Source organism: Pongo pygmaeus, chromosome 10, assembly GCF_028885625.2.
Source record: "Pongo pygmaeus isolate AG05252 chromosome 10, NHGRI_mPonPyg2-v2.0_pri, whole genome shotgun sequence".
NCBI lineage: Eukaryota > Metazoa > Chordata > Mammalia > Primates > Hominidae > Pongo > Pongo pygmaeus.
This window is the reverse complement of record NC_072383.2, coordinates 53,589,185-53,615,431: the sequence shown is the minus strand read 5'-3', so window position 1 is coordinate 53,615,431 and position 26,247 is coordinate 53,589,185. Positions and strand designations below refer to the sequence as shown.

General features: G+C 50.4%; 5 protein-coding genes across 11 annotated transcripts in view; 3 read left to right on the top strand and 2 right to left on the bottom strand.

Annotated features, from left to right (window-relative positions):
• Positions 1 to 48: 48 nt before the first annotated feature.
• On the top strand, positions 49 to 6,658 carry MMP19 (matrix metallopeptidase 19). Its single transcript, XM_054441991.2, has 9 exons — positions 49 to 309; positions 596 to 681; positions 1,803 to 1,933; positions 2,156 to 2,371; positions 3,358 to 3,603; positions 4,359 to 4,484; positions 5,083 to 5,247; positions 5,408 to 5,535; positions 5,716 to 6,658. The coding sequence occupies exons 1-9, from the start codon at positions 223 to 225 to the stop codon at positions 6,043 to 6,045; spliced, it is 1,515 nt and encodes a 504-aa protein (XP_054297966.1). The 5' UTR covers positions 49 to 222; the 3' UTR covers positions 6,046 to 6,658.
• Positions 6,659 to 6,837: 179 nt separating this feature from the next.
• On the bottom strand, positions 6,838 to 12,222 carry LOC129009299 (transmembrane protein 198-like). Its single transcript, XM_054441993.2, is given in 7 exon segments — positions 6,838 to 8,107; positions 8,110 to 8,233; positions 8,358 to 8,515; positions 9,604 to 10,042; positions 10,044 to 10,145; positions 10,801 to 11,067; positions 12,058 to 12,222. Coding segments are annotated over 7 exon segments (1,272 nt in total). The 5' UTR covers positions 12,061 to 12,222; the 3' UTR covers positions 6,838 to 7,928.
• A 70-nt stretch (positions 12,223 to 12,292) lies between these two features.
• DNAJC14 (DnaJ heat shock protein family (Hsp40) member C14) lies at positions 12,293 to 22,414 on the top strand. 4 transcript variants are annotated; one of them, XM_063646972.1, is made up of 7 exons: positions 12,293 to 12,452; positions 14,437 to 15,896; positions 19,892 to 19,998; positions 20,211 to 20,330; positions 20,665 to 20,825; positions 20,922 to 21,024; positions 21,210 to 22,414. In XM_063646972.1, the coding sequence occupies exons 2-7, from the start codon at positions 14,493 to 14,495 to the stop codon at positions 21,418 to 21,420; spliced, it is 2,106 nt and encodes a 701-aa protein (XP_063503042.1). In that variant the 5' UTR covers positions 12,293 to 12,452; positions 14,437 to 14,492; the 3' UTR covers positions 21,421 to 22,414. The 4 variants fall into 4 exon arrangements, with proteins under 4 accessions (XP_063503042.1, XP_063503044.1, XP_063503041.1 ...); XM_063646974.1 differs by lacking the exon at positions 12,293 to 12,452 and adding an exon at positions 12,590 to 12,973; XM_063646971.1 differs by lacking the exon at positions 12,293 to 12,452 and adding an exon at positions 13,530 to 13,660.
• Positions 22,415 to 22,445: 31 nt separating this feature from the next.
• SARNP (SAP domain containing ribonucleoprotein) overlaps positions 22,446 to 26,247 on the top strand; it is a 69,507-nt gene continuing 65,705 nt past the window's right edge. Inside the window, exons 1-2 of one of the 3 annotated variants that reach the window (XM_063646975.1) lie at positions 22,446 to 23,160; positions 25,466 to 25,725. In XM_063646975.1, coding sequence (XP_063503045.1) covers positions 25,690 to 25,725 — 36 coding nt within the window. In that variant the 5' untranslated portion in view covers positions 22,446 to 23,160; positions 25,466 to 25,689. Of the gene's footprint in view, positions 23,161 to 25,399; positions 25,726 to 26,247 lie in introns of those variants that run through there. The other 2 variants (XR_008492746.2, XM_054441990.2) reach the window with 2 other exon arrangements.
• On the bottom strand, positions 22,922 to 25,374 carry ORMDL2 (ORMDL sphingolipid biosynthesis regulator 2). 2 transcript variants are annotated; one of them, XM_063646977.1, is made up of 4 exons: positions 25,280 to 25,374; positions 24,226 to 24,400; positions 23,906 to 24,057; positions 22,922 to 23,139 (listed from the first exon to the last, which is right to left on the bottom strand). In XM_063646977.1, exons 2-4 carry the CDS (start codon positions 24,397 to 24,399, stop codon positions 23,004 to 23,006), a joined length of 462 nt encoding a protein of 153 aa, XP_063503047.1. In that variant the 5' UTR covers position 24,400; positions 25,280 to 25,374; the 3' UTR covers positions 22,922 to 23,003. The 2 variants fall into 2 exon arrangements, with proteins under 2 accessions (XP_063503047.1, XP_063503046.1); XM_063646976.1 differs by lacking the exon at positions 25,280 to 25,374 and adding an exon at positions 24,865 to 25,116.

Here is a 26,247-nt window from a genome sequence, read left to right as displayed (position 1 = left end):
AGGGCAAGGGTTAATGGTGAATTGCAACATATCTCTTGGCTGAGTCACCTCTCTCTGCCTCTCCCCCAAATTCCCCTCAGCTGTTATAAAGAGGACCAGAGGCTGGAGAGTAAAAAGAACTGGAGGTAAGAGCCCCTCTGCCTAGCACTGCTCCCCCCAGGCTCCCAGAAATCTCAGGTCAGAGGGCACGGACAGCCTCTGGAGCTCTTGTCTGGTGGGACCATGAACTGGCAGCAGCTGTGGCTGGGCTTCCTACTCCCCATGACAGTCTCAGGCCGGGTCCTGGGGCTTGCAGAGGTGGCGGCCGTGGTAAGTCCCCCAAGAAAGAGACCTGGGCCAGCAGAGGGACAGGGGTTACTGCTCCACAGCCCCATCCAAGCCTGCCTACCTTTCCCCTGCTCTCTCTGCCCCATGGTCTACCCTGCCCATCTCCCGCTGCTTCCCCTTGTTCCACCTGAGCCCCTTCTCTAAGGTGCTTCTCCATTAGTGCTTCCATATCCGGTCCCTCCTCTCCTGATGGACCTGTTAGGTCACTTAGAAGCTTTACTCTGAGACTAACCCCCTTTTAACCTGCTAACCTCCACTCCCATCATAGGACTACCTGTCACAATATGGGTACCTACAGAAGCCTCTAGAAGGATCTAATAACTTCAAACCAGAAGATATCACCGAGGCTCTGAGGTGAGAAGCTATGAGGTGTATGCCTTTAGGGCTAAGGTCTCAAGGTCTTCTTTCTTCTCATCCCTTCCTCTCCCCAGGCCCACCTCCTCCTGACCCTAAACCATGCCAAGGATTTAGAGATGGGTGGCGATCATTATTATGATGGTGGGGCATGGGGTGAGACGGGGATTCACAGATGAGGAACACAGTCATTGGATCTTCCTAGGCCATAAGCTCTCCTTTGGAGTCTCTACACACATCATATCTCAAATACTAATATTTAGTTATAGTCCACATAAAGTATAATGATATGTAAAACTGAGTTGAGTTGTTGACATGCTGTTACCTTTTGTGGGCCTTCAATTTGGTACTTATTTATTTCTATTTTATAGTTTTATATGTTGATGTAATGGATTGTTTTTCTTTCTGCTCTCAGATATGTTCAGGTCCCTTGAAAAGCCCCTAGGCCCTAAGACAGTCCACAGATGGATGAAATTGCTCCAGGGCAAGCTGGGCTGGGAGGGGTATCCATTCAGGAAGGGAGAAGGCTGAAGGAGGACAGGCTGTCAGGTGGGAGCACTAGTGGAAAGCTCTCCAGAGCAGGGGAGCCAGACACCTCCACAGAGTAGGAGAAGGTTAGAAATTGCAGTAGAGGGGCTGGGCATGGTCGCTCACGTCTGTAATCCCAGCAGTTTGGGAGATCCAGGCAGGGGGATTGCTTGAGCCCAGAAGTTTGACAGCAACCTAGGCAACATAGTGAGACCCCATCTCTACCAAAAAAGAAAGAAAGGAAGAAAGAAAGAGAGAGAGAGAGAAGAAAAAGAAAGGAAGGAAGGAAAGGAAGGAAGGAAGGAAGGAAGGAAGGAAGATTGCAGTAGAGGAGGAAGGCTACACCTGAGGGCAAACTTACTCAAATAAAAGAGACTGAAAATGGGGAGATGAAGCTGGAGTATCTCCATTTCTGCAGAACAGAAAAGAAAGTCCCAGTTATGAGGACTGGAGGCTGGAGTAACCCTGTCAGCTTCAGGGATTCTGTGCTATTCTTGGCCATGACCTTGGGCAGCAGGAAGTCAAAGAGCAATCATCTCCCAGTCATTGCAGATTTTCCTGTCCTGGTAGACCCATCCCTCTCCCTCCTTCAGAGCTTTTCAGGAAGCATCTGAACTTCCAGCCTCAGGTCAGCTGGATGATGCCACAAGGGCCCGCATGAGGCAGCCTCGTTGTGGCCTAGAGGATCCCTTCAACCAGAAGACCCTTAAATACCTGTTGCTGGGTGAGAACGGAGCCTGGAAAAGGGAGGGAGAGGAGGGGTGATGTGATTCTGGCATGTGAGTGGCATTAGGACAGTCTGGACCAGCTCAGTGTTGAATAGATAATCACTTGGTGATTACCTGGTTGTCACCTGTCTTGTGGGTTGAGTGCCTAAACCCAGAGGAGCTCTCTGGGGTTGGCAGAAGGATCTGTATTTCTAATCTGTTTTCTGGTCATTAACTAGGCCGCTGGAGAAAGAAGCACCTGACTTTCCGCATCTTGAACCTGCCCTCCACCCTTCCACCCCACACAGCCCGGGCAGCCCTGCGTCAAGCCTTCCAGGACTGGAGCAATGTGGCTCCCTTGACCTTCCGAGAGGTGCAGGCTGGCGCGGCTGACATCCGCCTCTCCTTCCATGGCCGCCAAAGCTCGTACTGTTCCAATACTTTTGATGGGCCTGGTAGGCAACAGTTCTCAGTTCCCACCTCATAGACCTCTGAGATTACCTCTGTCTCCTTGAACCAGTGACTCTAGAACCTTGATGTTTGGGCTGCTGTTTATCCCACCTGCACCATACACTCTCTAATTACCTTCTAATGGGAGCAGGGGCGCAGCTGGTCATCTACATGGAGCCTCCTCTTTGAAACTTCCTTCCTTCTTCCCTTCCTTCTCTCCTTCTCTCCCTCCCTCCCTCCCTTCCTTCCTTCCTTCTCTCCCTCCCTCCCTCCCTTCCTTCCTTTCTTCCTTCCTTCTCTCCCTCCCTCCCTCCCTCCCTTCTTTCCCTCCCTCCCTCCCTTCTTTCCCTCCCTCCCTCCCTTCTTTCCCTTCTCTCTCTCCCTCCCTCCCTCCCTTCTTTCCCTTCTCTCTCTTGCTTGCTTGACAGAGTCTCACTCTGTTGCCCAGAGTGGAGTACAGTGACACAATCATGGCTCACTGCAGCCTCAACCTCCCAGGCTCAAGTGATCCTCCCGCCTCAGCCTCCCAGGTAGAGACTACAGGCAAACACTACCACACCTGGCTAATTTTTGTAGAGATGAGGTTTTGCTATGTTGCCCAGGCTGGTCTTCAACTCCTGTACTCAAGCAATCCTCCTGCCTTGGCCTCTGAAAGTGTTGGGATTACAGGTGTGAGCCATCACCCCTGGCTGCCTATGCTTCTTTTTCTCCCTTAAGTTCCCCTGTTCAAGGCATGCCTTAGAGGTATGGGCCAGAGAGGACTGGGTCAGAGAGCAGGGAGGCTGGGGAGGTAAGGGACAGTAATGGGCATTCCTGAGAGAACTGGGTGATGACAGGGGAATCTGAAAGGAGAGAAAGAAGCATCCAAGAGACAGTGAACATAGCTGGGGGAATTTTAAGGGCATGCGTTAATTAGAGTTTATAATAGGCAGGGTGTGCTCTAGCCTAGCGGGCTCTGACCTCCTTCCTGTTCACCTTTGCCTTTGTCCAGGGAGAGTCCTGGCCCATGCCGACATCCCAGAGCTGGGCAGTGTGCACTTCGATGAAGACGAGTTCTGGACCGAGGGGACCTACCACGGGGTGAACCTGCGCATCATTGCAGCCCATGAAGTGGGCCATGCTCTAGGGCTTGGGCACTCCCGATATTCCCAGGCCCTCATGGCCCCAGTCTACGAGGGCTACCGGCCCCACTTCAAGCTGCACCCAGATGATGTGGCAGGGATCCAGGCTCTCTATGGTCAGTCCCTCCCCCTAGTGAGGGGGAGGGTCAGTCTGACTCCCACGTCAAGGCTTGAAGAGACAGGTCTAGCCTCCATGTAGGGATATAGCTTAGTGTCTTTCTTCTCCTCCAGCCCAGTTACTCAGGCTTCTTCATTTTCAGGAACAGTTTTTCTCTGACTCTTCTATGTCTAATCTTCCTTCCAGGCCTCTCTCCTTACACCCATGCTTGGGAATGGAGAATGCACATTTTTTTTTTTTTTTTTTGAGATGGAGCCTCACTCTGTCACCCAGGCTGGAGTGCAATGGCATGATCTTGGCTCACTGCAACCTCCGCCTCCCGGGTTCAAGCAATTCTCCTGCCTCAGCCTCCCAAGTAGCTGGGATTACAGGCGCACACCACCACGCCCAGCTAATTTTTTTTGTATTTTAGTAGAGACGGGGTTTCACCATGTTGTCCAGGCTGGTCTTAAATTCCTGAGCTCAGGCAATCCACCCGCCTCAGCCTCCCAAAGTGCTAGGATTATAGGCGTGAGCCACCACACCCGGCAAGAATGCACATTCTAACAATCCTCCTTCTCCCTTTCTGGTGCCTCTCAAACCTAGAATGTGTCTCCCGCTGATATCAACATAATATTGCCTACCACAAATGAAAACGCTCTAGGATTCCCTTTTCCCCTCTGTATGGGGCCTCTGAGCAAAACTTACAGGAGACTGGTGTGGAGGACAGGTGCTGTGAGTTCTCTCCCTAAGCAGCATTACTTTACCTTATAGGCAAGAAGAGTCCAGTGATAAGGGATGAGGAAGAAGAGACAGAGCTGCCCACTGTTCTCCCAGTGCCCACAGAACCCAGTCCCATGCCAGACCCCTGCAGTAGTGAACTGGATGCCATGATGCTGGGTGAGGCCCCTCCCCTCCAGGCTGTTGGCAGGCGGTGGGGGCAGCCTGCTGACCCTGAGGCCTGGACATATGGGAGTGACATGGGACTTCAGCATGAGCAATGGAGGTTAGACCCCAGGCATTAATGACCATGGAAGGAGACATGTGACATGGGGAGGGAGAGTTCGGAGCCAAACTAAAGGTGGCTTAGGCAGGCACTTACCAAGGTTGCCACCCTCTGAGGGCCACTAGAACACATCTGGAAATGCAGCAAGATGGAGAAAACTATATTACCCAGATTGCCTGTTAGAGAGGGTGCACCTGGTTGGAAGGACAACTAGGAAGCCACTTGGAGGGGAGGGTGAGGTTCCTAAGGAGGAATAGCTATCTGCAGGGCTTTTGTTTTGTTGAGTGGACCAAAGCTGAAATGCTCTGAGCAACAAAACATTCTGAGTCCTCTTTCTCTGCCTTTAATTTTCTCCTTGAATTAAAGTTGAATGAATTTTTGAAGAATCAGCCTGCAGGGAGAGGGCAAATTGTTAGTCGGCCTGAGATACCCCCAAGTTTCTGTCTACTTGACCTCTGTCTGTTTGACTTGTTGACACACCATTACTCTCAGGGCCCCGTGGGAAGACCTATGCTTTCAAGGGGGACTACGTGTGGACTGTATCAGATTCAGGACCTGGCCCCTTGTTCCGAGTGTCTGCCCTTTGGGAGGGGCTCCCCGGAAACCTGGATGCTGCTGTCTACTCGCCTCGAACACAATGGATTCACTTCTTTAAGGGTAAGGGGGCTAGTTACAGTGTCTTACTTGAGGAGGGCCTAATCTTAAAGAAACTATAAAAGGGAGGGAGATGAGAAGTTTCTGAATGGGTGGACCGGAGGAGACCAAAAGCTATCACCTGAGGACAGAGGTGACTTGTTCTTTCCTCACATGCTCTCAGGAGACAAGGTGTGGCGCTACATTAATTTCAAGATGTCTCCTGGCTTCCCCAAGAAGCTGAATAGGGTAGAACCCAACCTGGATGCAGCTCTCTATTGGCCTCTCAACCAAAAGGTGTTCCTCTTTAAGGTATCAAGTTCAAAGCAAGGGCAAATCCCTTCTTAGGAGGAGTGGGCTACCTTATACTGAGAAGCAAAGCTTGCGCTTGAAGGGAGATGTTCTGCAGCTGCAGTGGGCTGGGGGTAGACCTCTGGGGGTCCTAAGCTCTTTCTTCTTCCTCTCCCTTCTCCCCACCCATCCCATACCCAGGGCTCCGGGTACTGGCAGTGGGACGAGCTAGCCCGAACTGACTTCAGCAGCTACCCCAAACCAATCAAGGGTTTGTTTACGGGAGTGCCAAACCAGCCCTCGGCTGCTATGAGTTGGCAAGATGGCCGAGTCTCCTTCTTCAAGGGCAAAGTCTACTGGCGCCTCAACCAGCAGCTTCGAGTAGAGAAAGGCTATCCCAGAAATATTGCCCACAACTGGATGCACTGTCGTCCCCAGACTATAGACACTACCCCATCAGGTGGGAATACCACTCCCTCAGGTACGGGCACAACCTTGGATACCACTCTCAGCCACAGAAACCACGTTTGAGTACTGACTGCTCACCCACAGACACAATCTTGGACATTAACCCCTGAGGCTCCACAACCTACCCTTTCATTCCCTCCCAGAAGCCTAAGGCCTAATAGCTGAATGAAATACCTGTCTGCTCAGAAGAACCTCGCAGGTGCTGTAGCAGGGGCATGACCGTAGACCTCAGGCCTCTTAACACTTCCAACTCCAGCCACCACTCTCCTGTGCATTTTCACTCCTGAGAAGTGCTCCCCTAACTCAGATCCCCTAACTTAGATCTGGCCCCCAACTCCATTTCCTGTCTGTCTTAGCCCTTCCAACTGTGTCTTCTCTTCTCTGGAGGTCAATGGTGGAGGGAGATGCCTGGGTCCTGTTCTTCCTACATAAAATACAAGAAAACAGCATGGCCAGTAAACTGAGCAAGGGCCTTGGAATCCTTGAGAATCACATTTACATGCTTATGATTATGGGCAAGCTAATTAACCTTGTCGAATCTCGGATTCCCCATTTGCAACATTAGGTTAAGAGCAGTACTGCAGGATTGTTGCACGAAATGAAATACTGTATGTGAAGTGCTTGGCACAGTGTTTGGTACATTTGTGTTTAATAAAAGCTAACTCCATGTTCATAAGAGAGGACTGAACAGCTCTTCCTCTAGCTGTCTGGCTATATAACTCTTACAGTAGTCTGTATAATAAAGGTACCTCTATTAGATCTTTAGGGGACAGAGGATTTGTCAAGATGGTTAGCTCTTTGTTTTGGGGTGCAGAGAAAGAAAAGAGCAGCAACAGCAGAGGCTGGACTCCTTGGTTCAGTATTTAATGCCATTTTATTCACAGGCTCCCATGTTCTCCCTCCCTCCCTCCCATTGTAGCCTTGCTGCCCAGGGGACGGATATGTCTTCCTTTATGCATCTGGGAAACCAGGAACAGACCTTGGGCAGGAGAGTCAGAGGGGGAAGAGTTAGAGTGGGTTAGTGGCAGGAACAAAGTTCTGGTTAAGGAGGAAATTAGTGCCACCCACAGTGAGAAGCAGAGAAGGCACTTGTCTCCTATGCAGCCCTGAAGACCAGGCTCCTTTTGGGCAAAAGGCAAGACTCTGGCAGGCGGGCCAATGCTCTCTCCTTGGAGCAAGAAGCCAGCTTTTGGGGAAGGCAGGTCCTGAGGCAGGCACTGCCCTGTGGTCTTCCCCAGGTTGAGGAGAGAAGTGGAAGCACCATGGAAGATAGTGCTCCCAGCTGAGGTAGGAGGTGCGGGGAGGTGGCGGGGTAGTTTAAGCCTATGGGGCCCAGGGGGAAAGGCCAAACAGAAACCCAACTACCCTCTAATGAAGGGCCTGGAGGTTGGAGTATCTTGGAGCTCCTCAGAGCCCTTCTTCCCATCAAAAAGCTATCAAATGCCTTGGAAGCTCCCTGATCCTACAAAACAAAAAAACGCTTATTTTTACCACTGTGAGGCACTGAGGTAGATATTTAAAAGGCTATTTCAAGACCAGGTGCGGTGGCTGTAATCCTAGCACTTTGGGAGGCTGAAGCAGGAGGATCACTTGAGCCCAGGAGTTCAAGACCAGCTTGGGCAACACAGGGAGACCCTGTCTCTGCAAAAAAAATAAAAACGAACAAATAAAAATTAGCTGTGTGTGGCGTCTGTGGTCCCAGCCACTCAGGAGGCTGAATGAAAGGCTCGCTTGGGCCGGGGAAATCAAAGTTGTCATGAGCTGTGATCACGCCACGGTACTGGACAGAACAAGACCTTGTCTCAAAAAAAAAAAAAAAAAGCTATATGGGTAAGGCTTGGAGGGAATTCGGGAGTCAGTTTCTTTGGGGACCAGGGCACCTCTATTATTGGTCAGAGGTAAATATTCATACTTCCCTTCCTCCCCCTTCCCCATAAGACTCTTCTCTATTCTTGGAACATATCCCTACAAGGCTGGTCTGGGTTGAGGCACAGATCCTGTCCCCAAGTCCAAGAGGTGGGGAAGTTTGTGTGCAGGTCCTGTGGGCTCAAACCCTGCCCACCTAGTGTTCCCAGGCCCTCACAGGGGTGAAGGAAAAAGTGGAAGTCTAGGCTCAGGTCTGGTTAGAACCAGAGATTAAGGTGAGGGGTACAGTGGAACCACAGTCAGAATCCAGGTCCAGGACGGTGTGGGGGGCTGTGGCCTGGGGTCCTGGTCCCAGTTGGCACTCTTGAAGACTCTGGAAGTAACTCTGGAGGGACACAGGGCAGAGAGGGAGTAAGGAGGGGCCTGGGTCAGAGCCCCCCTTTCACCCTGACCATCCCCATATGCCCTCTGCTCCATCTGCCCAGGGTGTCCCCAAGCCCCCCACTCACTGGAGCGAGACTGTCAGCAGGGCTGCAGGTATTGGCAGGGAGCTGGTGCCGACAGCTGCCCTCACAAAGCCCCACCCCAGAGGGGATCCAGTGCCATTTGGCCTTTTGCTGAAGGGTCTGAAGGAGTTGGAGATGGTTTTGCTGGTGGCTTAAGACCACTGCTGGCCGGGCGCAGTGGCTCACACTTGTAATCCCAGCACTTTGGGAGGCTGAGGTGGGTAGATCACTTGAGGTCGGGAGTTCAAGACCAGCCTGGCCAACATGGTGAAACCCCATCTCTACTAAAGATACAAAAACTAGCTGGGCATGGTGATGCATATCTGTAATCCCAGCTACTCGGGAAGCTGAGGCATGAGAATCACTTGAATCCAGGAGGCGGAGGTTACAGTGAGCCAAGATCATGTCACTGTACTCCAGCCTGGGTGACAGAGTGAGACTCCGTCTCAAAAAAAAAAAAAAAAAAAAAAGACCACTGTTTTGGAGGGGGCAATACAGACTCAAGGAGGCCTCTTTAGACCCTGAATCCTACCCTATACACACTCACATTCTAAAGAAACCCATTTGACCTTCCTGTTGTTTCTCTCAAGCCTCATCTTCCCCCCATTTCTTTCTTTTTTTTTTTTTTTACCTTCCTGTTGTTTCTCTCAAGCCTCATCTTCCCCCCATTTATTCCTTTTTATTTTTATTTTTTTGAGATGGAGTCTCGCTCTGTAGCCCAGGCTGGAGTGCAGTGGCGCGATCTTGGCTCACTGCAAGCTCCGCCTCCCAGGTTCAAGCCATTCTCCTGCCTCAGCCTCCCGAGTAGCTGGGACTACAGGCACCCGCCAACAGGCCCAGCTAGTTTTTTTTTTGTATTTTTAGTAGAGACAGGGTTTCACCATGTTAGTCAGGATGGTCTCGATCTCCTGATCTCGTGATCCGCCCGCCTTGGCCTCCCAAAGTGCTGGGATTATAGGCCTGAGCCACCGTGCCCAGCACCCCCTGCCAATTTATTCTAAAAGAAACTCTTTGGAATTATATTCTTTCCTCCTAGACTTCCCTGAGATCCTCCTTTCCTTCCGTAACTCTTTCCTGCTTCCCCTGACTCCTTCAACTTTTTTTTTTCAGTGCCCTGCCCCATTCACCTTGGACATCCTCCCCCACTCTCCTTCCTCAAGTGTATTTCTCCCCTTCCCTCCTCAAGTCTAGGAACTGGGGACATGAGTAGGCACAGGTTGGCTGCTTCTGTACCACAGCACTAACTCACCATTGGCGTGGCCTCCATGTTCCTCAGGCACAAGCTTCCACTGGGCCAGGGCCCCAAGGGTCCCCAAGGCTGGCCAGATCCCCAGTAAGACCCAGCTATATCAGCAGAGAGAAGGCAAGGCTGGAAGTGTCTGCAGGCGTTGGCCCAGCCGACTGCCCAGTGCCAGCCCCTCCAGGAAGTAGTCAACACAGGCCACAAGCACTGCAGAACCCAGCAGGGCTGTGCCCAGAACTGTGAATGGACGTGGCCACCGAAGTGTGAGCAGGGCTCCCAGCAGTGCCAGCCCCACCAGCCCCCCAGCTGGCACCCAGGCTGAAGGTGGTTGGTAGATAGGCTCAGAAGCCAGCAGGGCTCTGGCACCCAAGGTCAGGCCTAGCAGGAGACCAGTCAATAAGAGCCCAACACAGTGAACCAACATGGTGACCACACCACAGAGGAGTCATGATGACCACGGCGATGCCCACTCTCATTTCCAGGCTCAGCTGTGTCTCCAGCACCCGCACCTTGTGGCACAGTAGGAAGCTCACCAGCGCTCCTGACAGCTGACCGGAGAGAAACGTCACTGTCTTGAAGCAGCGGTAGCCTGGGAAGTGAGGCAGGAGGCATTGAGAGGCAGGAAGGGGGCTCTACAGGGATGACTCTGATGAATTCCAAGGGAGAGGAATGGCTCACTAGAGGAGCAGAAGACAGGAGCAGCACGTCAAGGGACCTCAAGGCCAGGGGCAGAAAGGGGTAGCTTAGGGTCGGGGGGGGGGCACTGTTTCAGGAACTGTGAGGGAATGGGAGGGAAAATCAAGAGGTAAGATGGATACATTGAGGGGAGTAAGGATAGAAAGAAGGTCTAGTCCTTTCAGGGATAGCAGATAGAAAAAATCAAAACAAGCTGATTCAGGTTTTTGGAGAAGAGTGAAGAAGTCTGAAACATAGTGAATAATTTAGGAATGGGGTTTTCAGGTAGGAGTTAAGAGAAGAGCAAATGATAGATGCCAGAGGTGAGAGCTGGAAGGCATGGGCATGGAGGATGGACAAGAAGCTGGCAAGAGCAACATGGGCCTAGGAATACAGCCAGAGCAACATGGGCCACACTGGAGATAGGAACCCCTGGCAGAGGAGGTGAGATGGCCCAGGAGCAAGGAGGAAAGCTGGCATCATCCTTTAGGGTGACAGTCTTGGGCAATGGCCCCCCAGGTCCTTGGCCCTGCCCTCATTGAAGCAGCAGTAGATGATTCCAAAGCAGCAGCAAAGGGCACACACCAGGGCAGGTGCCAGTTCAGGATTGTCCTGAGGTTCCAAAACACATCTTGGGTCTGGAGGCTCTGGGAGTTGTTGATTAAAGGGCCTGGGGTCAGATGTCACAGCCAGGGGCAGCAAGACTTCCTCCACGGCCAAAGAGAAAGTGGTCACAGAGCGGGAGGTGTCAGCTCCTCTCATCCATCCGTGAATGTCTTTAGGGGACTGGGAAACCTGCAGCGGGGCACGGGGCAGAAACTCAGGTGCCCATAAATCTTGAGGACTCTGTACGTCTATTTCTTTTAAATAATGGTGCCCACTTCAGGAGCCAGTATGACCCTGTTTAGGTAACTGAAGAAATCTACAGGATTGGATTGAGAGGAGCAGGATCTGTCTTTACCACTCTCTGAAACAAGGACACTTAAGTAAAATGAAATCTTATAAAGTAATGAAAATCTTATAAAGTAATGAGCCTTTGCCTCCCCCCACCACCCTGCAGCTCTTCAGGGTGAGGGTGGAAAGAACGGGAAGCCCTGGGTGTGTGGAGGGAAGGGTGCAGGGACATTATTGCCCCATCTGCGACTGGGACTTAATACTACCCCACTGGATTGGGAAGGGTGAGGTTAATAGAGAGGGAAGAGAGAGGGAGAACAGGAGAGTTATGAGTCATGGTGGGGGTCTCTGGACAGCTGCTCCAGGCCCAGGGCAGAAAGAGGGAAAAAACCAGACACCAAGAGTTTGGGAGGAGGAATTAAGTAGAGACAGTCACCCACAGTTTGTCAGGGTTTTAAAGCCTCAACTTCATGCTGAGATGGAGTTGTTGGAGGAAGGGGCATCCAGCCACAGTCCTAATCTCACAGCCCCTCATGGAATAAGCAGGGACTTTGTCCACAGACATCTCACATCCTGGTAGCCACTCGCACCTCCCCTTAGGATATTGGTGGGACTTTTCCTACCTCACCCTTCCCCCAGCGGTATCAGGGCTGCCAATATGGGATTTGAATTCAAATCTTGAAAGGAGAACACCAAGGAGGAGCTGGCATTTCGGGCACTGTGGGAATGAAGTGGCAAAAATGCAGGCACATTACTTTCTTCAGCTGTCCTTTGGATATCAAGGTCCTTACAGGCTGGAGGGTTGGCTCTCGAAGCTCCTCTCCTCAATCTGCTTGGAAGTCTGGGGACCCTGAACAAGGGGGGGTTGGGGAGGGGATGTTAACTACTCACCATCCTGCCAGGGTTGAGGAGAGGAGGGGGTGGAAGTGCTTCCCTAGACCCCCAGATGCATCCCTGCTCGGAGGTCCTAGACGCCGGAGGTGCGGCTGTCGGTCAAGAGCACCCCCAGGGTCACTCTGTTGCTGCCTAAAGTCTTTCAAGTCGCAGCCCAGGCTCTGTGAGGTAAATGCAACTAGCTTGCAGGGTGGAGAAAGGGGACAGGGCGTGTGTGTTGGTGTGTGTGTGTGTGTGTGTGTGTGTGTGTGTGCGCGCGCGCGCGCGCGCGCGGTGGGGAGAGGAGGGGTGACATCACAAGCAGGTCCCTCCAACTCTTTCCCGTGTGTGTGGGGGGACCCAGGTTGCCTACTGCTCTAGTCCAGGACCAGAGACCCCCAACTATATAGCAGGTAAGAGTCTTGAGGGTTGCCCCAAGAGTTTTGGGGAAGGGTCTCCGAATACTTAGGAGATGACAACCGGAAGCTCTCAAAGCCCCAATAGGGGTCCCAGCGCCCCCCTAGCTCCAGCTTGGTTTCTTCCACTTTCCAGAGAATTGGAGTATTGTCTTCTGGAGAACCGGGTGGTCGGGATCGTGGACCCAGGGAAGGGGCTTTTGCTGGTCCGGGAGTGCCAACTGGGGGTTCAAGGGTGGAAAAACTTTCGGATCAAGACGGGGTATAAGGCTAGAGGCGTGTGCAGAGGAGGGGACCGACGGAACGGGGACCCAACTGGGTCTACGTGGGGGCGGGGGCGTTTGTGGACGTCCACCAAATAGCTTGGTATGCAGATGAGATGTCAAGCAGCAGGTAGATGAGTTCAGTGTTCTTTGGCTCTCGGGTAAAGTTCTGAGCCGAGTCGAGTTACGCTCCCAGTTCCTAGGCACCGCTCGGTGATCGGGCCTGGGGAGCTGCGTCCCGAGGGGCGGATCCAGGTATAAGGGGCAGCTCGCCAGCTGGGTCAAGCGCGGGGGAGGCCGTGGGTTGCTGTGAAAGAAGGGGTAGTGCTGCGGGGCGAGGAAGGGGGCCAGCCGGGGCACCCTCTCCTCTGCTCCACCTCCGCACCGCAGGATACAAAGGGGCCCGTGTCCTCGCAGCTGCCGGCACGGAAGGGATCAGGGCAGTGACTCTTCTGAGCTCCCTGGTTTTGTCTGCAAGGGAAACAGACTATATGTGGCTCGGTGGCTGCCCTCCATCTCCCAGGAATACAAAGCCTAGGAATACACCCAGAGCAATCCTGAGAGTCTGCCCTTAGTCTGCAGGCATTGGTGCAGAACCCACTTGCCTTGCTTCCAGCGGTGCAACCTGCGGCAATCCCATTCCCACATGCAGAGGGAGGGGCCTTTAAATGGCGGGGCCAGTACTTCCTTAGGACCGCCTCGTTGGAGTCGACGCAGCGCTAGCTGGACTGGCTCGCCCCTCAGCCAACCGCTATTTCTTTTCCTTCCCGTCTCTTCCCTGGTGACCCCGGAAGTGGAAGTAGGCCCAGGTCGGCGGCGGCCGCGGGGACGGAAGGCGGAAGGAGAGCGTGAGCGGGAGGCGGAGCCGGGAGAGCGGCTCTCGTAGCTCACCCTGGCCCCAGGCCGGGCGGCTCGAGGGGGAGGAGTTACCGCCGTTCTTCGGTACGTCCGTTTTTTTTTTTTTTCGTTTTTTTTTTTTTTTTTTTTGAGATGGAGTCTCGCTGTGTCGCCCAGATTGGAGTACAGTGGCACGATCTCGGCTCACTGCAACCTCCACCTCCCGGGTTCAAGCGATTCTTCTGCCTCAGCCTCCCGAGTAGCTGGGACTACAGGTGCGCGCCACCACGCCTGGCGAATTTCTGTATTTTTAGTAGAGACGGAGTTTCACCATATTGGCCAGGCTGGTCTCGAACTCCTGGCCTCGTGATCCGCCCGCCTCGGCCTCCCAAAGTGCTGGGATTACAGGCGTGAGCCACGGTGCCGGGCCACCTTCGTCCCTTCTACACAGCCGGTGGGTTCCCTGGTAGTCTTTCTTAGGGGCAGCCCTAAGCTCCGCCCCCAGATTTTCCTCTAGGGCCGCATGGCCCCCACCCTTTACTGGAAGTCTGTGGCCCCCTCTTCCGGCGGTCTTTCCCATGTTCCTAAGAGTGACCCACCCTCCCCCGACCACACCCTTTACGGTACCTCCCTGTTTCCCTGATTGAAGGTTATAGTTTTCTGGGGAAAGAAGAAAAACTTAAGTGATTTGGAGGAGAGGGGAGGGAGCAAGCAGGGTTGTGGTGAGTCTAGTTTTGGCTTATTGCTAGGAATAGCGAATGCCCCAAAAGAACTTGGGAAAACAAGGGAGGTGGATGCATTAAATGTGTCCACTATTTAAGATTGTTTAATTCCTCTCTTGGTCTCATCCTTGACTGTCTCCACCTTGATATCTGTTACAGGCATCAGAACACACCATGATGGCTGTGACCTAAGACCCTCAGGAAGCCCCGGGGTCATGGCCCAGAAGCACCCCGGAGAAAGAGGGTTGTATGGAGCCCACCACAGTGGTGGTGCCTCCCTCAGGACTTTAGGACCCTCCGTGGACCCTGAAATACCTTCATTCTCAGGACTCAGGGACTCAGCAGGGACTGCTCCTAATGGTACCCGCTGCCTCACAGAGCACTCTGGTCCTAAGCACACACAGCACCCAAACCCAGCCCATTGGTTGGACCCAAGCCATGGCCCCCCAGGGGGTCCAGGACCACCTAGAGATGCAGAGGACCCTGATCAGAGTGAGACGTCTTCAGAGGAGGAGTCAGGAGTGGACCAGGAACTCTCAAAAGAAAACAAGACTGGGAACCAGGAGGATGGGAACTCTTTTCTTTCCATTCCATCTGCTTGCAACTGCCAGGGAACACCTGGAATTCCAGAAGGGCCTTACTCTGAGGGAGGAAATGGTTCTTCTAGCAACTTTTGCCACCACTGTACCTCTCCAGTTTTGGGGGAAGATGAGTTGGAAGAGGAATATGATGATGAAGAATCTCTCAAGTTCCCCAATGATTTTTCACGTGTGTCCAGCGGAAAGAAACCCCCATCTCGGAGACAGCGGCACCGCTTTCCAACGAAGGACGATACTCGGGAGGGTGGACGCAGGGATCCCAGGTCCCCTGGTCGACATCGGCTGGGTCGGAAACGAAGTCAGGCAGATAAGCGCAAAGGCCTGGGACTGTGGGGAGCTGAGGAACTATGTCAACTTGGACAGGCAGGCTTTTGGTGGCTGATTGAACTGCTGGTATTGGTGGGAGAGTACGTAGAAACTTGTGGCCATCTCATCTATGCATGCAGGCAACTGAAAAGCAGTGATTTGGACCTTTTTCGAGTTTGGATGGGAGTGTGGACAGGGCGGTTGGGGGGCTGGGCCCAGGTCATGTTTCAGTTTCTAAGCCAGGGGTTTTACTGTGGAGTAGGACTGTTTACTCGTTTTCTTAAGCTGCTGGGTGCTTTGCTGCTCCTGGCTCTGGCCCTCTTTTTGGGCTTTCTACAGTTGGGATGGCGGTTTCTGGTGGGACTAGGTGACCGGTTAGGCTGGAGGGGTAAGGCCACCTGGCTCTTCTCTTGGCTGGATTCTCCAGCCTTGCAGCGTTGCTTGACTCTGCTGAGAGACAGCAGGCCATGGCAGCGGCTGGTAAGAATAGTTCAGTGGGGCTGGCTGGAGTTGCCTTGGGTCAAGCAGAATAATAGGCAGGGGAATGCACCTGTAGCCAGTGGGCGCTACTGCCAGCCTGAAGAGGAAGTGGCCCGACTCTTGACCATGGCTGGGGTTCCTGAGGATGAGCTAAACCCTTTCCATGTACTGGGGGTTGAGGCCACAGCATCAGATGTTGAACTGAAGAAGGCCTATAGACAGCTGGCAGTGATGGTGAGTACCCTTCTGTTTCCTGTTCCTCTCTTTTGTTCCCATATTTTTTTTTTTTTTTTGAGATGTAGTCTCGCTCTGTTGCCCAGGCTGGAGTGCAGTGGCACAATCTCAGCTGACTACAACCTCCACCTCCTGGGTTCAAGCGATTCTCCTGCCTCAGCCTCCTGAGTAGCTGGGATTACAGGTGCGCGCCACCATGCCCGGCTACTTTTTTTTTGTATTTTTAGTAGAGACGGGGTTTCACCATGTTGGTCATGCTGGTCTTGAACTCCTGACTTCATGATCCACCCACCTAAGCCTCCCAAAGTGCTGTGATTACAGATGTGAACCACCGGTCCCGGCCTGTTCCTATATTTTCTATTCCAGTTTTAGGGAGAGTGGAATAAAGGGAAGGCAGAGTAGAAAGTTAACGGGTAGGTGAAGGTTAACATTCTTTTTTTTTTTGGGGGGGGACGGAGTCTCGCTCTATTGCCCAGGCTGGAGTGCGGTGGCGTGATCTTGGCTCACGCAAACTCCGCCTCCCGGGTTCACGCCATTCTCCTGCCTCAGCCTCCCGAGTAGCTGGGACTACAGTCACCTGCCACTCCGCCTGGTTAATTTTTTGCATTTTTAGTACAGACGGGGTTTCACCGTGTTAGCCAGGATGGTCTCGATCTCCTGACCTCGTGATCCGCCTGCCTCGGCCTCCCAAAGTGCTGGGATTACAGGCATGAGCCACCGCGCCCAGCTGGTTAACATATTCTTAGGAAAGAGTCATAAAGACTTTTTGGGCCAGGTGCAGTGGCTCACACCTGTGATCCCAGCACTTTGGGAGGCCAGGCTTGGTGGCACATGCCTGTAGTCCCAGCTACTCGGGAGGCTGAGGTGGGAGGATCAGTTGAGCCCAGGAGGTCGAGGCTGCAATGAGCCGGGATCATGAACCTACAGGCTGGGAAACCAAGCCAGATCATCTCAAAAAAAAAAAAAAAAAAAGAGATATTTTCCCCTCTACTATGGGATCTGATCTTCCCTCCATTTTCTTTCTTTGTCATGAGATATATTTTTTGAACCTGGTATATTAGGCAGTGTAGAACTCACTCACCTGGAATATCCAGGTGAAGTCCCTCTAACTAGAGTGGGAAAAAGACCTATTCAGAAAGCACCCCAGTTGCTCTTACCTGAACAAATGAGGGTTTTTTTTGTTTTTGTTTTTGTTTTTGTGAGATGGAGTCTCGCTCTTGTCGCCCAGGCAGGAGTGCAGTGGCGCGATCTTGGCTCACTACAACGTCCGCCTCCCGAGTTCAAGCTATTCTCGTTACTCAGCCTCCAAAGAAGCTGGGATTACAGGCGCCTGCGACCACGCCCGGCTGATATTTTTATTTTCAGTAGAGACGGGGTTTCCCCATGTTGGCCAGGCTGGTCTCGAACTCCCTACCTCAGGTGATCCACCTGCCTCGGCCTCCCAAAGTGCTGGGATTACAGGCGTGAGCCACCGTGCCTGGCCTTCTTTTTATTTTAAACATGGGGTAACCCAACTATTTCTCCCAGAGAAGCAAATATGGACCTAGTGTAGGAGGGTCAGGGAGTGCATGTAAGTATTTTAGCACCAGGTAGGAGAAAACAGGCTGTTTCAACAGGAGAGGGAAAGAAAATGGAGGTATATGCATATGTATGTCATACATGAAAATATGGTTGCTTTTATTGATAAGAGGGTGTGCAGCGCCAGGCGCGGTGGCTTACGCCTGTAATCCCAGCACTCTGGGAGGGTGAGGTGGGCAGAGCACGAGGTCAGGAGATCGAGACCACCCTGGCTAACATGGTGAAACCCTGTCTGTACTAAAAATACAAAAAAATTAGCTGGGTGTGGTGGCGGGCGCCTGTAGTACCAGCTACTTGGGAGGCTGAGGCAGGAGAATGGCGTGAACCCAGGAGGCGGAGCTTGCAGTGAGCCGAGATCACACCACTGTACTCCAGCCTGGGCGACAGAACAAGACACCGTCTCAAAAAAAAAAAAAGAGGGTGTGCAGATGGGAGTTGTCATGCACCTTATGCTTGAGGGAAATGGTTTAATACAAGCATGCAATCAAATTGCATTAGAAGTAGATATTAGGTTGATATTAGATAACGGATTGTTATTGCTATTTCTGTACAAATTATTATGAATATAAGTAAGGTGTGTAAATTGGAGGCCTACTTACACTGGAGTGTATGGAGCTGGACTGGTAAAACATCACAGTGTGCAAATACCTCAATGGCTGCATGACACCAAAGAGGAATGGGCAACTAAAGTTTCCATTAATGATTAAAGGTACAGTAAACCACCACACCTGTAACTTACCAAAGGACTGAATTAATTTGGTGAGAAATGTACGCCCCTTAGTAGGTAGCTTGGTATATTCTTTTTTTTTTTTTTTTTTTTTGAGACAGGGTCTCACTCCATTTACCCAGGCTGGAGTAGAGTGGCAGGATGTCAGTTCACGGCAGCCTTGATCCCCCAGGCTTAGGTGATTCTTCCACCTCAGCTTCCTGAGTAGCTGGAACTACAGGCGTGCATCACCACACTTGGCTAATTTTTTGTATTTTTAGTAGAAATGGGGTTTTGCTATGTTGGCTAGCCTGATCTCGAACTCCTGGACTCAAGCAATTTGTCTGCCTCGGCTGCCCAGAGTGCTGGGATTACAGGCGTGAGCCACTGCGCTTGGCTTCTGCTGTATTCTTAGAGTGGGTAACAATTGTTTACTCTCATTGTTACTAATTCTACTAGTAGTAGAGCTCTTTTCTCACCTTCTTTTAGTAGACATCCTGTTTTGGAGAATATTATTCTTAACAAAAATTCTCATTTTTCAGTTTCTCTTGAAGTAGAGATGTAGTTAAGTTCCCCTACCCTCAAAACATCTATCCCTATACCCCAAAGATCTCTCTTGTCCTGGACCAGAGTGTCTCTGGGCTTTTATTGAACCTCTCACTGCCTTACTAAGCCCTAGTGTGAACATGACTAAAAGGCTGTTCAATTAGCTTGAGAATGTGGGAAATTTAACAGCATTTTAGTTATTTGGCATCAGTCGGGAGACTAGCTTTATCTCTGCATTTTTGGGGAATGGGATGGGTACAATCAGGAAGCTGTAGGAAGAGAGGATATTACTTGTCTTGGAGAGAAGGCTGAAAAGTACATAAAGTCTGAGACCATGATATGCTATTTCATTTCTGGGACTGAAAGGCATATCACTGTAGGAAGTTTTGGATATGAGAATTTTCTAGTTAAAAAAGAAAGAGTTTCAAGATGTAACATCTTTGGAACTCTTATTTTATGACTGATACATGTGTGTGCCAGAGACCAACTGTCCCTATTCATCTGGGATTGAGGAGTTTCCAGAGGCATGGGACTTTTTAGTGCTAAAACTGGGACAGTCTCAGGCAAACTGGGATGATGAATCCACCGTAGTACCTGATTTTTTGCTACATACTTCATATATATTCTTATTTAATCCTCCCAACAATCCATGATAGATATTCATGCTGGGCATGGTGGCACACGCCTGTAATCCCAGCACTTTGGGAGGCTGAGGTAGGCAGATCACTTGAGGTCAGGAGTTCGAGACCAGACTGGCCAACTAGATGAAATCCCGTCTCCACTAAAAATACAAAAAAATTAGCTGAGTGTGGTGGTGCATGCCTGTAATCCCACCTACTAGAGAGGCTGAGGCAGGAGAATTGCTAGAACCTGGGAGGCGGAGGTTACAGTGAGCTGAGATCGTGCCACTGCACTCTAGCCTGGGCGACAGAGCGAGACTTCATCTCAAAAAAAAAAAAAAAAAAAAAAGTTAGATATTCAAGGTAGTGTAGTTAATTATAACAGAGCCATGAATTGAACCAGATCTGCAGAGCCAGAGCAATTAATCATTAAGCTACACTGACTCTTCAAAAGGGTGATGAAAGAGAACCCTTTGATATGAGAATAAACTCAAGGTGGGGAAGAGGGTTGGAATGGATTTGTAATGAAATCTCTGTCTTGGTAGGTTCATCCTGACAAAAATCATCATCCCCGGGCTGAGGAGGCCTTCAAGGTTTTGCGAGCAGCTTGGGACATTGTCAGCAATGCTGAAAAGCGAAAGGAATATGAGATGTAAGTTGGAGATGGGAAATCATCAGATAATGGTAAATGAAAAATCCTCAATAGCAGAGGCATCTGGACTTGGGGGTGGAGGCTTGTTGAGATGGAGAGAACTGAAATCACTTGTCTTTCTCGCTAGACAGTGGCCTCAAGAGGCCAACTGATATGTCTTCCTTTGTCCCTCCCTCAATACCTTCTGACTTACAAAGCATTTCTTCTATTAGGAAACGAATGGCAGAGAATGAGCTGAGCCGGTCAGTAAATGAGTTTCTGTCCAAGCTGCAAGATGACCTCAAGGAGGCAATGAATACTATGATGTGTAGCCGATGCCAAGGAAAGCACAGGTATGAAATAGGAGAGGGATGGGACAATCACAGCTCAGGGATTATGTAACCAACAATCTTCCTAGTGAGTACTGGTAATTATGAGTTACATCTGTATCTCATAATTAGTAAAAAGACCCTTAAGTTTCTACCTTTGTCATATTGTCGATAGATTGACGATTTTAATTAGCACTAAGAAAAATTAGCTTTAAGATAGAACGTTGAAGGGATATGAAATACTAAGTGGGGTAATTTTAGATGTTTCAGCCCTATTTGTGAATAATGGTAAGACTACTAGCAGTGCCCTAGGTAGGCTTGACAAATTATTAAGGAACTATCCTTTTGTTGGTTGCAGGAGGTTTGAAATGGACCGGGAACCTAAGAGTGCCAGATACTGTGCTGAGTGTAATAGGCTGCATCCCGCTGAGGAAGGAGACTTTTGGGCAGAGTCAAGCATGTTGGGCCTCAAGATCACCTACTTTGCACTGATGGATGGAAAGGTGTATGATATCACAGGTACTCTCTGTCCTCTAGAAATACAGGCTTATACTTCCTGATCTTTTATGTGCTCTAAACTGCGATGTTTTGGCTAATTATTTCTCATGTTTATAGAGTGGGCTGGATGCCAGCGTGTAGGTATCTCCCCAGATACCCACAGAGTCCCCTATCACATCTCATTTGGTTCTCGGATTCCAGGCACCAGAGGGCGACAGAGGTAGGTGGTATTTCTGTCAATAATCTATCCACCGTTTCAGTTTTGAATACGGTTTCAGATGACCTGCTTTTTAGGACACCCAGGGGCCTTGTTTTCTAGGAAGTTTGGGAACTGATAAGTATATCTAACTTACATAACCATATGACTCTAACATCTCTTGCCTTATTTCTTCTGTTTTACCTCAGAGCCACCCCAGATGCCCCTCCTGCTGATCTTCAGGATTTCTTGAGTCGGATCTTTCAAGTACCCCCAGGGCAGATGCCCAATGGGAACTTCTTTGCAGCTCCTCAGCCTGCCCCTGGAGCCACTGCAGCCTCTAAGCCCAACAGCACAGTACCCAAGGGAGAAGCCAAACCTAAGCGGCGGAAGAAAGTGAGGAGGCCCTTCCAACGTTGACGCCCCTTCTCTTTCCTCAAATCAATGTCAGGGAGTCAAAAGGGCTGTGTACAGCACAGGATGGAGTTTGATTTATCCCTCCTTCCCCAACACCTAGGAACTGAATCTATTTTTTTTTTTTTGAGATGGAGTCTTGCTCTGTTGCCCAGCTGGAGTGCAGTGGTGTGATCTCGGCTTACTGCAACCTCTGTCTCCCGGGTTCAAGCAATTCTCCCATCTCAGCCTCCTGAGTAGCTGGGATTACAGGCACGCACCACCACACCTGGCCCAGCTAATTCTTTTTCGTATTTTTAGTAGAGATGGGGTTTCACCATGTTGCTCAGGCTGGTCTCGAACTCCTGAGCTCAGGTGATCGACCCGTCTTGGCCTCCCAAAGTGCTGGATTACAGGCATAAGCCACTGCGCCCGGCCTGAATCTTGTCTTTTGACAATACCAAAGAAATAGGGGGTAGCTAGAGTAAAGAACCTAGGGCCTGGACCTGGGCTGGACAGTATATCCCTTTAGGTGTGGGAACTGGGTATTTCCCTGGGGTCTGTATGCCTTTGTCTTGTCATTTGCTTTTAGGATGGATGACACTTTTTCCCACCCTTTTAAAGCCACAAGTCTATCTTCTTTCTTGACCCATTTCAGGAGGGAGCCCTCTCCTTTACCCTGATATAATATTTAAAAGACAGAACAAGAAAGCATGTAGCCCTAATGATAGGAGATTACCGCATAGAGTTCAGAGAGTGGAAACTGAATTTTTCCTCAGCTTTCACTTTGTGGGTAAATCACCCAATTTTAGGCTCTTTTCTGCAAGGATGGCCAAAATTAATCATTTTTAAAAAGTAGATTCATGCTCACTGCCCTTGGGTGAGGGGGAAGAATACGGGGGTTCCCAGAAGCCCCCATGTGATCCAAGGGTTTGTATTTTTTTTTAAGTTTGTTCATATTTGTATGTACATAACTATTTAAAGCCAGGGGATTATCTTTCTATAAACATATAACTGGCAACCTGTATCTTCCCTCTTTGTTGCCCATATAGCTGGAGCCCTTTTTCTCGTTTGAGAATCTCTTTCCTACTAAGTGTTAAGCTTGGAGTGAAGGGCACCTCCTACTGGACCAAAGGAGAGGGGACTGGAGAATTGTTTTAAGTTTTATACATTAGGTCAGTATTCCATCTTCCCACCCCCAGCCTTATGAGGACAGCTCTCTACCCTTCCTGATTAAACTGCAGCTACAGCTGAAAAAAATTATTGTAAGAAAAATACACAGCAAAACAGAGCTGGAAGGTGGTAGGTGTAAAAGATATGGAAAGATGTAATCACCAAACAAGCTGCCCAAATGGCTTCCTGCTATGGAGGAGAGTGATTTGGCCCTTACCTCACCTGCCTTCCTGATTCAAAGAAACCTGCCACTAGCAGGACTGGGCCCAGGAGCCCCATTTGCCAATCTCTTCTCTTCTTGAGAGTCTGGGGAAGGTTGTATAGTTCTCAGGCTTTCAAGGTGTAGAAGACAGTATGGAGAATAAGAGAAGGATGTTTTATAGTCCTCTGTTTCAGTGCCTTCCCCATGCCCATGGAGCTGTCCCAAAACCCATCCCTCAGTATTTGTTGATGCCAAAGACACGAACCCCATGGAACTGGGGCAACTTCGGCAGCAGTACACTTAGCAATGAGGCTGTGTTGATGAGGAAGTGCGCAGCATCATACTTGGTATAGAAGCTGGCCAGGAGATAGCTGGGGAGAGAAAAAAATAGGGTGAGTGAGGTTCGCCTTCTCTATCCATATTCTTTTTTTTTTTTAAGAGACAGTTCTCATCATGTTTCCCAGGTTGGAGTGCAGTGGCTATTCATAAGTGTGATACATGCAGTACAACCTCAAACTCCTGGGCTCAAACAATCCTTCTGCCATAGCCTCCCAAGTAGCTGGGACTCCAGGCATGTACCACAGTGCCCTGCTCTTTCTCTTCTATTTTAAATGACCAGTTTTATTGTATATAGTTCTAGATTATCTAAAACTATTCCAGCTATATCAACAGCATTTACTTTGGGGTTCAGGAGATAGCACCTTTAACTGGAGACTATAAGTCAGTATCTGTTCATTGTTAATGACATGGCAAATGATGGCTCAAGCTATTTCAGTCTGTATGACTGTTACAGTCCTCTTTCCTTCTACTCCCTACAGTGTTTTTGAAGATTAATATCAGTTCTGCCTTTATTTACTTCTTTTGGCAGTGTAAAATCATTTGGTTTTATTTGGCACTTATCTTTTCTCAGTCCCTTCATTTCCTTACTACCAAGGAGGCAGCAAGGAATGCTTGATTACAGTATTGACTGTAATCTACATTTTACTACTCTCTGTAGACTTAGAACTAGTATACCATAATATCTTCAAAGGGTTTTAGATGGACAGTCTACTTTTTAACAGCTTCCCTATGGGCCTTTCTACCTGGCTCTTGGAGCTCTTTCTAACCCAGCATATCTCATTTCCCCCATAGACTCACAGCACAATAGGAGAGATGCTGAGGAACTTGCGGGAAGAGGTAAACTGGAGCCCATAGTCCATTTGCTCCCAGTGTGTCAGTAGCCGGGCCTTTCCTTGGTCAGGAGTCTCAAAGGGTGTCCCTTTCACCGTATGAAGAAAGACATACATAGCCTGGGAACAGGGAAGGTGGCAGTGTGAGGGGCAGAAAGTAGTTCTTCAGTCAAAGAATTATGTTAAGATCCCAAAAGGAACACATAAATCCCCAAACAATTGGTGATTTTATTTTGCTTTTGGTTGGGAAACCCTGGGGTGGGTACAGGGGCGTGGTTTAGTGCTCACCAGGTTATGGATGACGTTGGTCAGGGTCCAGACAACAGGAATGCTGAAGAAGGGGATGCTGAGTAGAACCACATGCAGCAATCCTACCAAGATGATGTAGGCCAGCCAGATGCCTCGGCTATTCATCACTCGAGTGTTGGGGTTTACTTCGCTGTGTGCCACCCCCACATTCATCCTAGCCATAATGGGGGATCAGGCAGGAGTCCAACTCAGTTTTTTCTCAACCGCTCTTTGAGCTATCTCCCAGTTGTCTCCCAGATAGCCCCAATCCCCTGAACTCTATTGGGAATGAAGAACTTACCCATCACGCAGAAAATAAAAACTGAAGCCTTGGGGAAAACTTTAAAAGACAAGAAGAGTCCTCACTACATTTTAGAGACATAGTCATTTTTGCTCTGATCTTTACACTTCAACTGTAACAGGAAGGTGTATGTGTAGGCTTGGGGCACTCACTTCAGGGAGCAAGGGAAATAGGAGTATCTGACTTTCCTGAAGAAGTTAATAACCATGAAGAGATCACGTACACCCAGAATTCCAGGAGAAAGTCGGAATCATCAAAGAACCACTAAGAAGGGATGACAGAGTAAAGCTCACTCTGGTCCCCACTTTGTTCTCTGGGGCTTGTCCACCCTCTCTCACCTCCGTGGCATGTAAACAGTCTGCATCCCCATTCTCTCAAGCGTGGGGCACGACAACAACTTGCCCACGGCTTCCGGACTGGGTTAGGAAGGGACCTGAGCTCAACGCCTCGAGAGCTGGAGCCTTGGCTCTGACTCCAGGGGCGGCAGTGATTATCTGAACTCGGATCTTTAAAATTGTGGTAGCTCTAAAGCTGACGATGTCTGGTTAGGAAGCAGCTCTTGCCCGCCCCAGCCCCACCGCCAGTTCCTTAAGCCCGCCTCATGCCCCTCCCAGCTTCCTCCTCATGTTCATCGATTTTTTCAGGGCTCCCTTCAGCGCTCCCCTCTCAGTATTTAGGTCCCCGCTTCCTCGGCGCCCCTTCCGCCTCCCACCATTTTTCCTCAGCAACCCTTACAGTCTTTGCAGCCCCTACCTGCCAGCTCAGAACCCCGTCCGGCTATGGGCGCGGCGCCGGCTACCACACCTGAAGTCTCCAGGAAGTAACGCCTCCCCTTCTGCCCCTTTCCTATTGGAGGAACAGAATCAGCGCTGCCACCACCCATTGGTTGGTGGTTGTAATGCAGACGCACCGTTGGTTGCCATTTCTGTCGTTCGCCAGATACAGTGCCCGCCCCTCTCCCTGTTCCACCTTTTGAAAGAGGTGGGGAAAGCTGCCGAGAGAAGTGAGAGCGACGACAGCTATTGACCAATGCGAAGAGCTGATGGTATGGCGTGGGAGCAAGAGTGACAACGATTGGTCAGCCTTGCATCTCTACGGCTAAGGCGGGAGCTCCCGGAGGCGGAGGCCGCGGGTGGGGGCCTAGTGGAGTGAGGGGTAACAAGATGGCGACCGAGACGGTGGAGCTTCATAAGCTAAAGGTACTGTGACTCGGGGAAGGGCTGAGTTGGACTTTTCTAGGAACTGAATTCTACAGGGTAGCTTGCGCCTTCTCCTACGTCTTCTCCATGCAGCCTTTTCCATTTCGTTTCTCGGCTCCCGCCGTAGCTCTTTTGTGCCACCCTTCCACACTACGCTTTCCCTAATTTCCCATTTCTCCTTACAGCTTTACTGCTATATTTATTTGTTATTTCTGCTTCCTTCATCATTGTATCGTCCGTCACTCTTCCCCACCGGGCTGTGTAAGTGCCTTCTACCTGTTATACTCTTCGTTGCTTTTCAGGGCTGCATTACGTCAGTTGGTCCCTCCTCTTTGCCCCATGTCGGACCCGGGATCCGTTTTTCTTCCCTGGGATGATGTTTCCAGTCTGTCGTCCGAAGCTGAGATTTCCCTGTTAGCAAATGGTGGCATTTTTGTGTATTTCTGTCTAAATAGGTACCAGACACTCAGATACTTCCACACCCCTTTTCTAGGTGGGATTACGCCCCAAGCCGAATTTTGA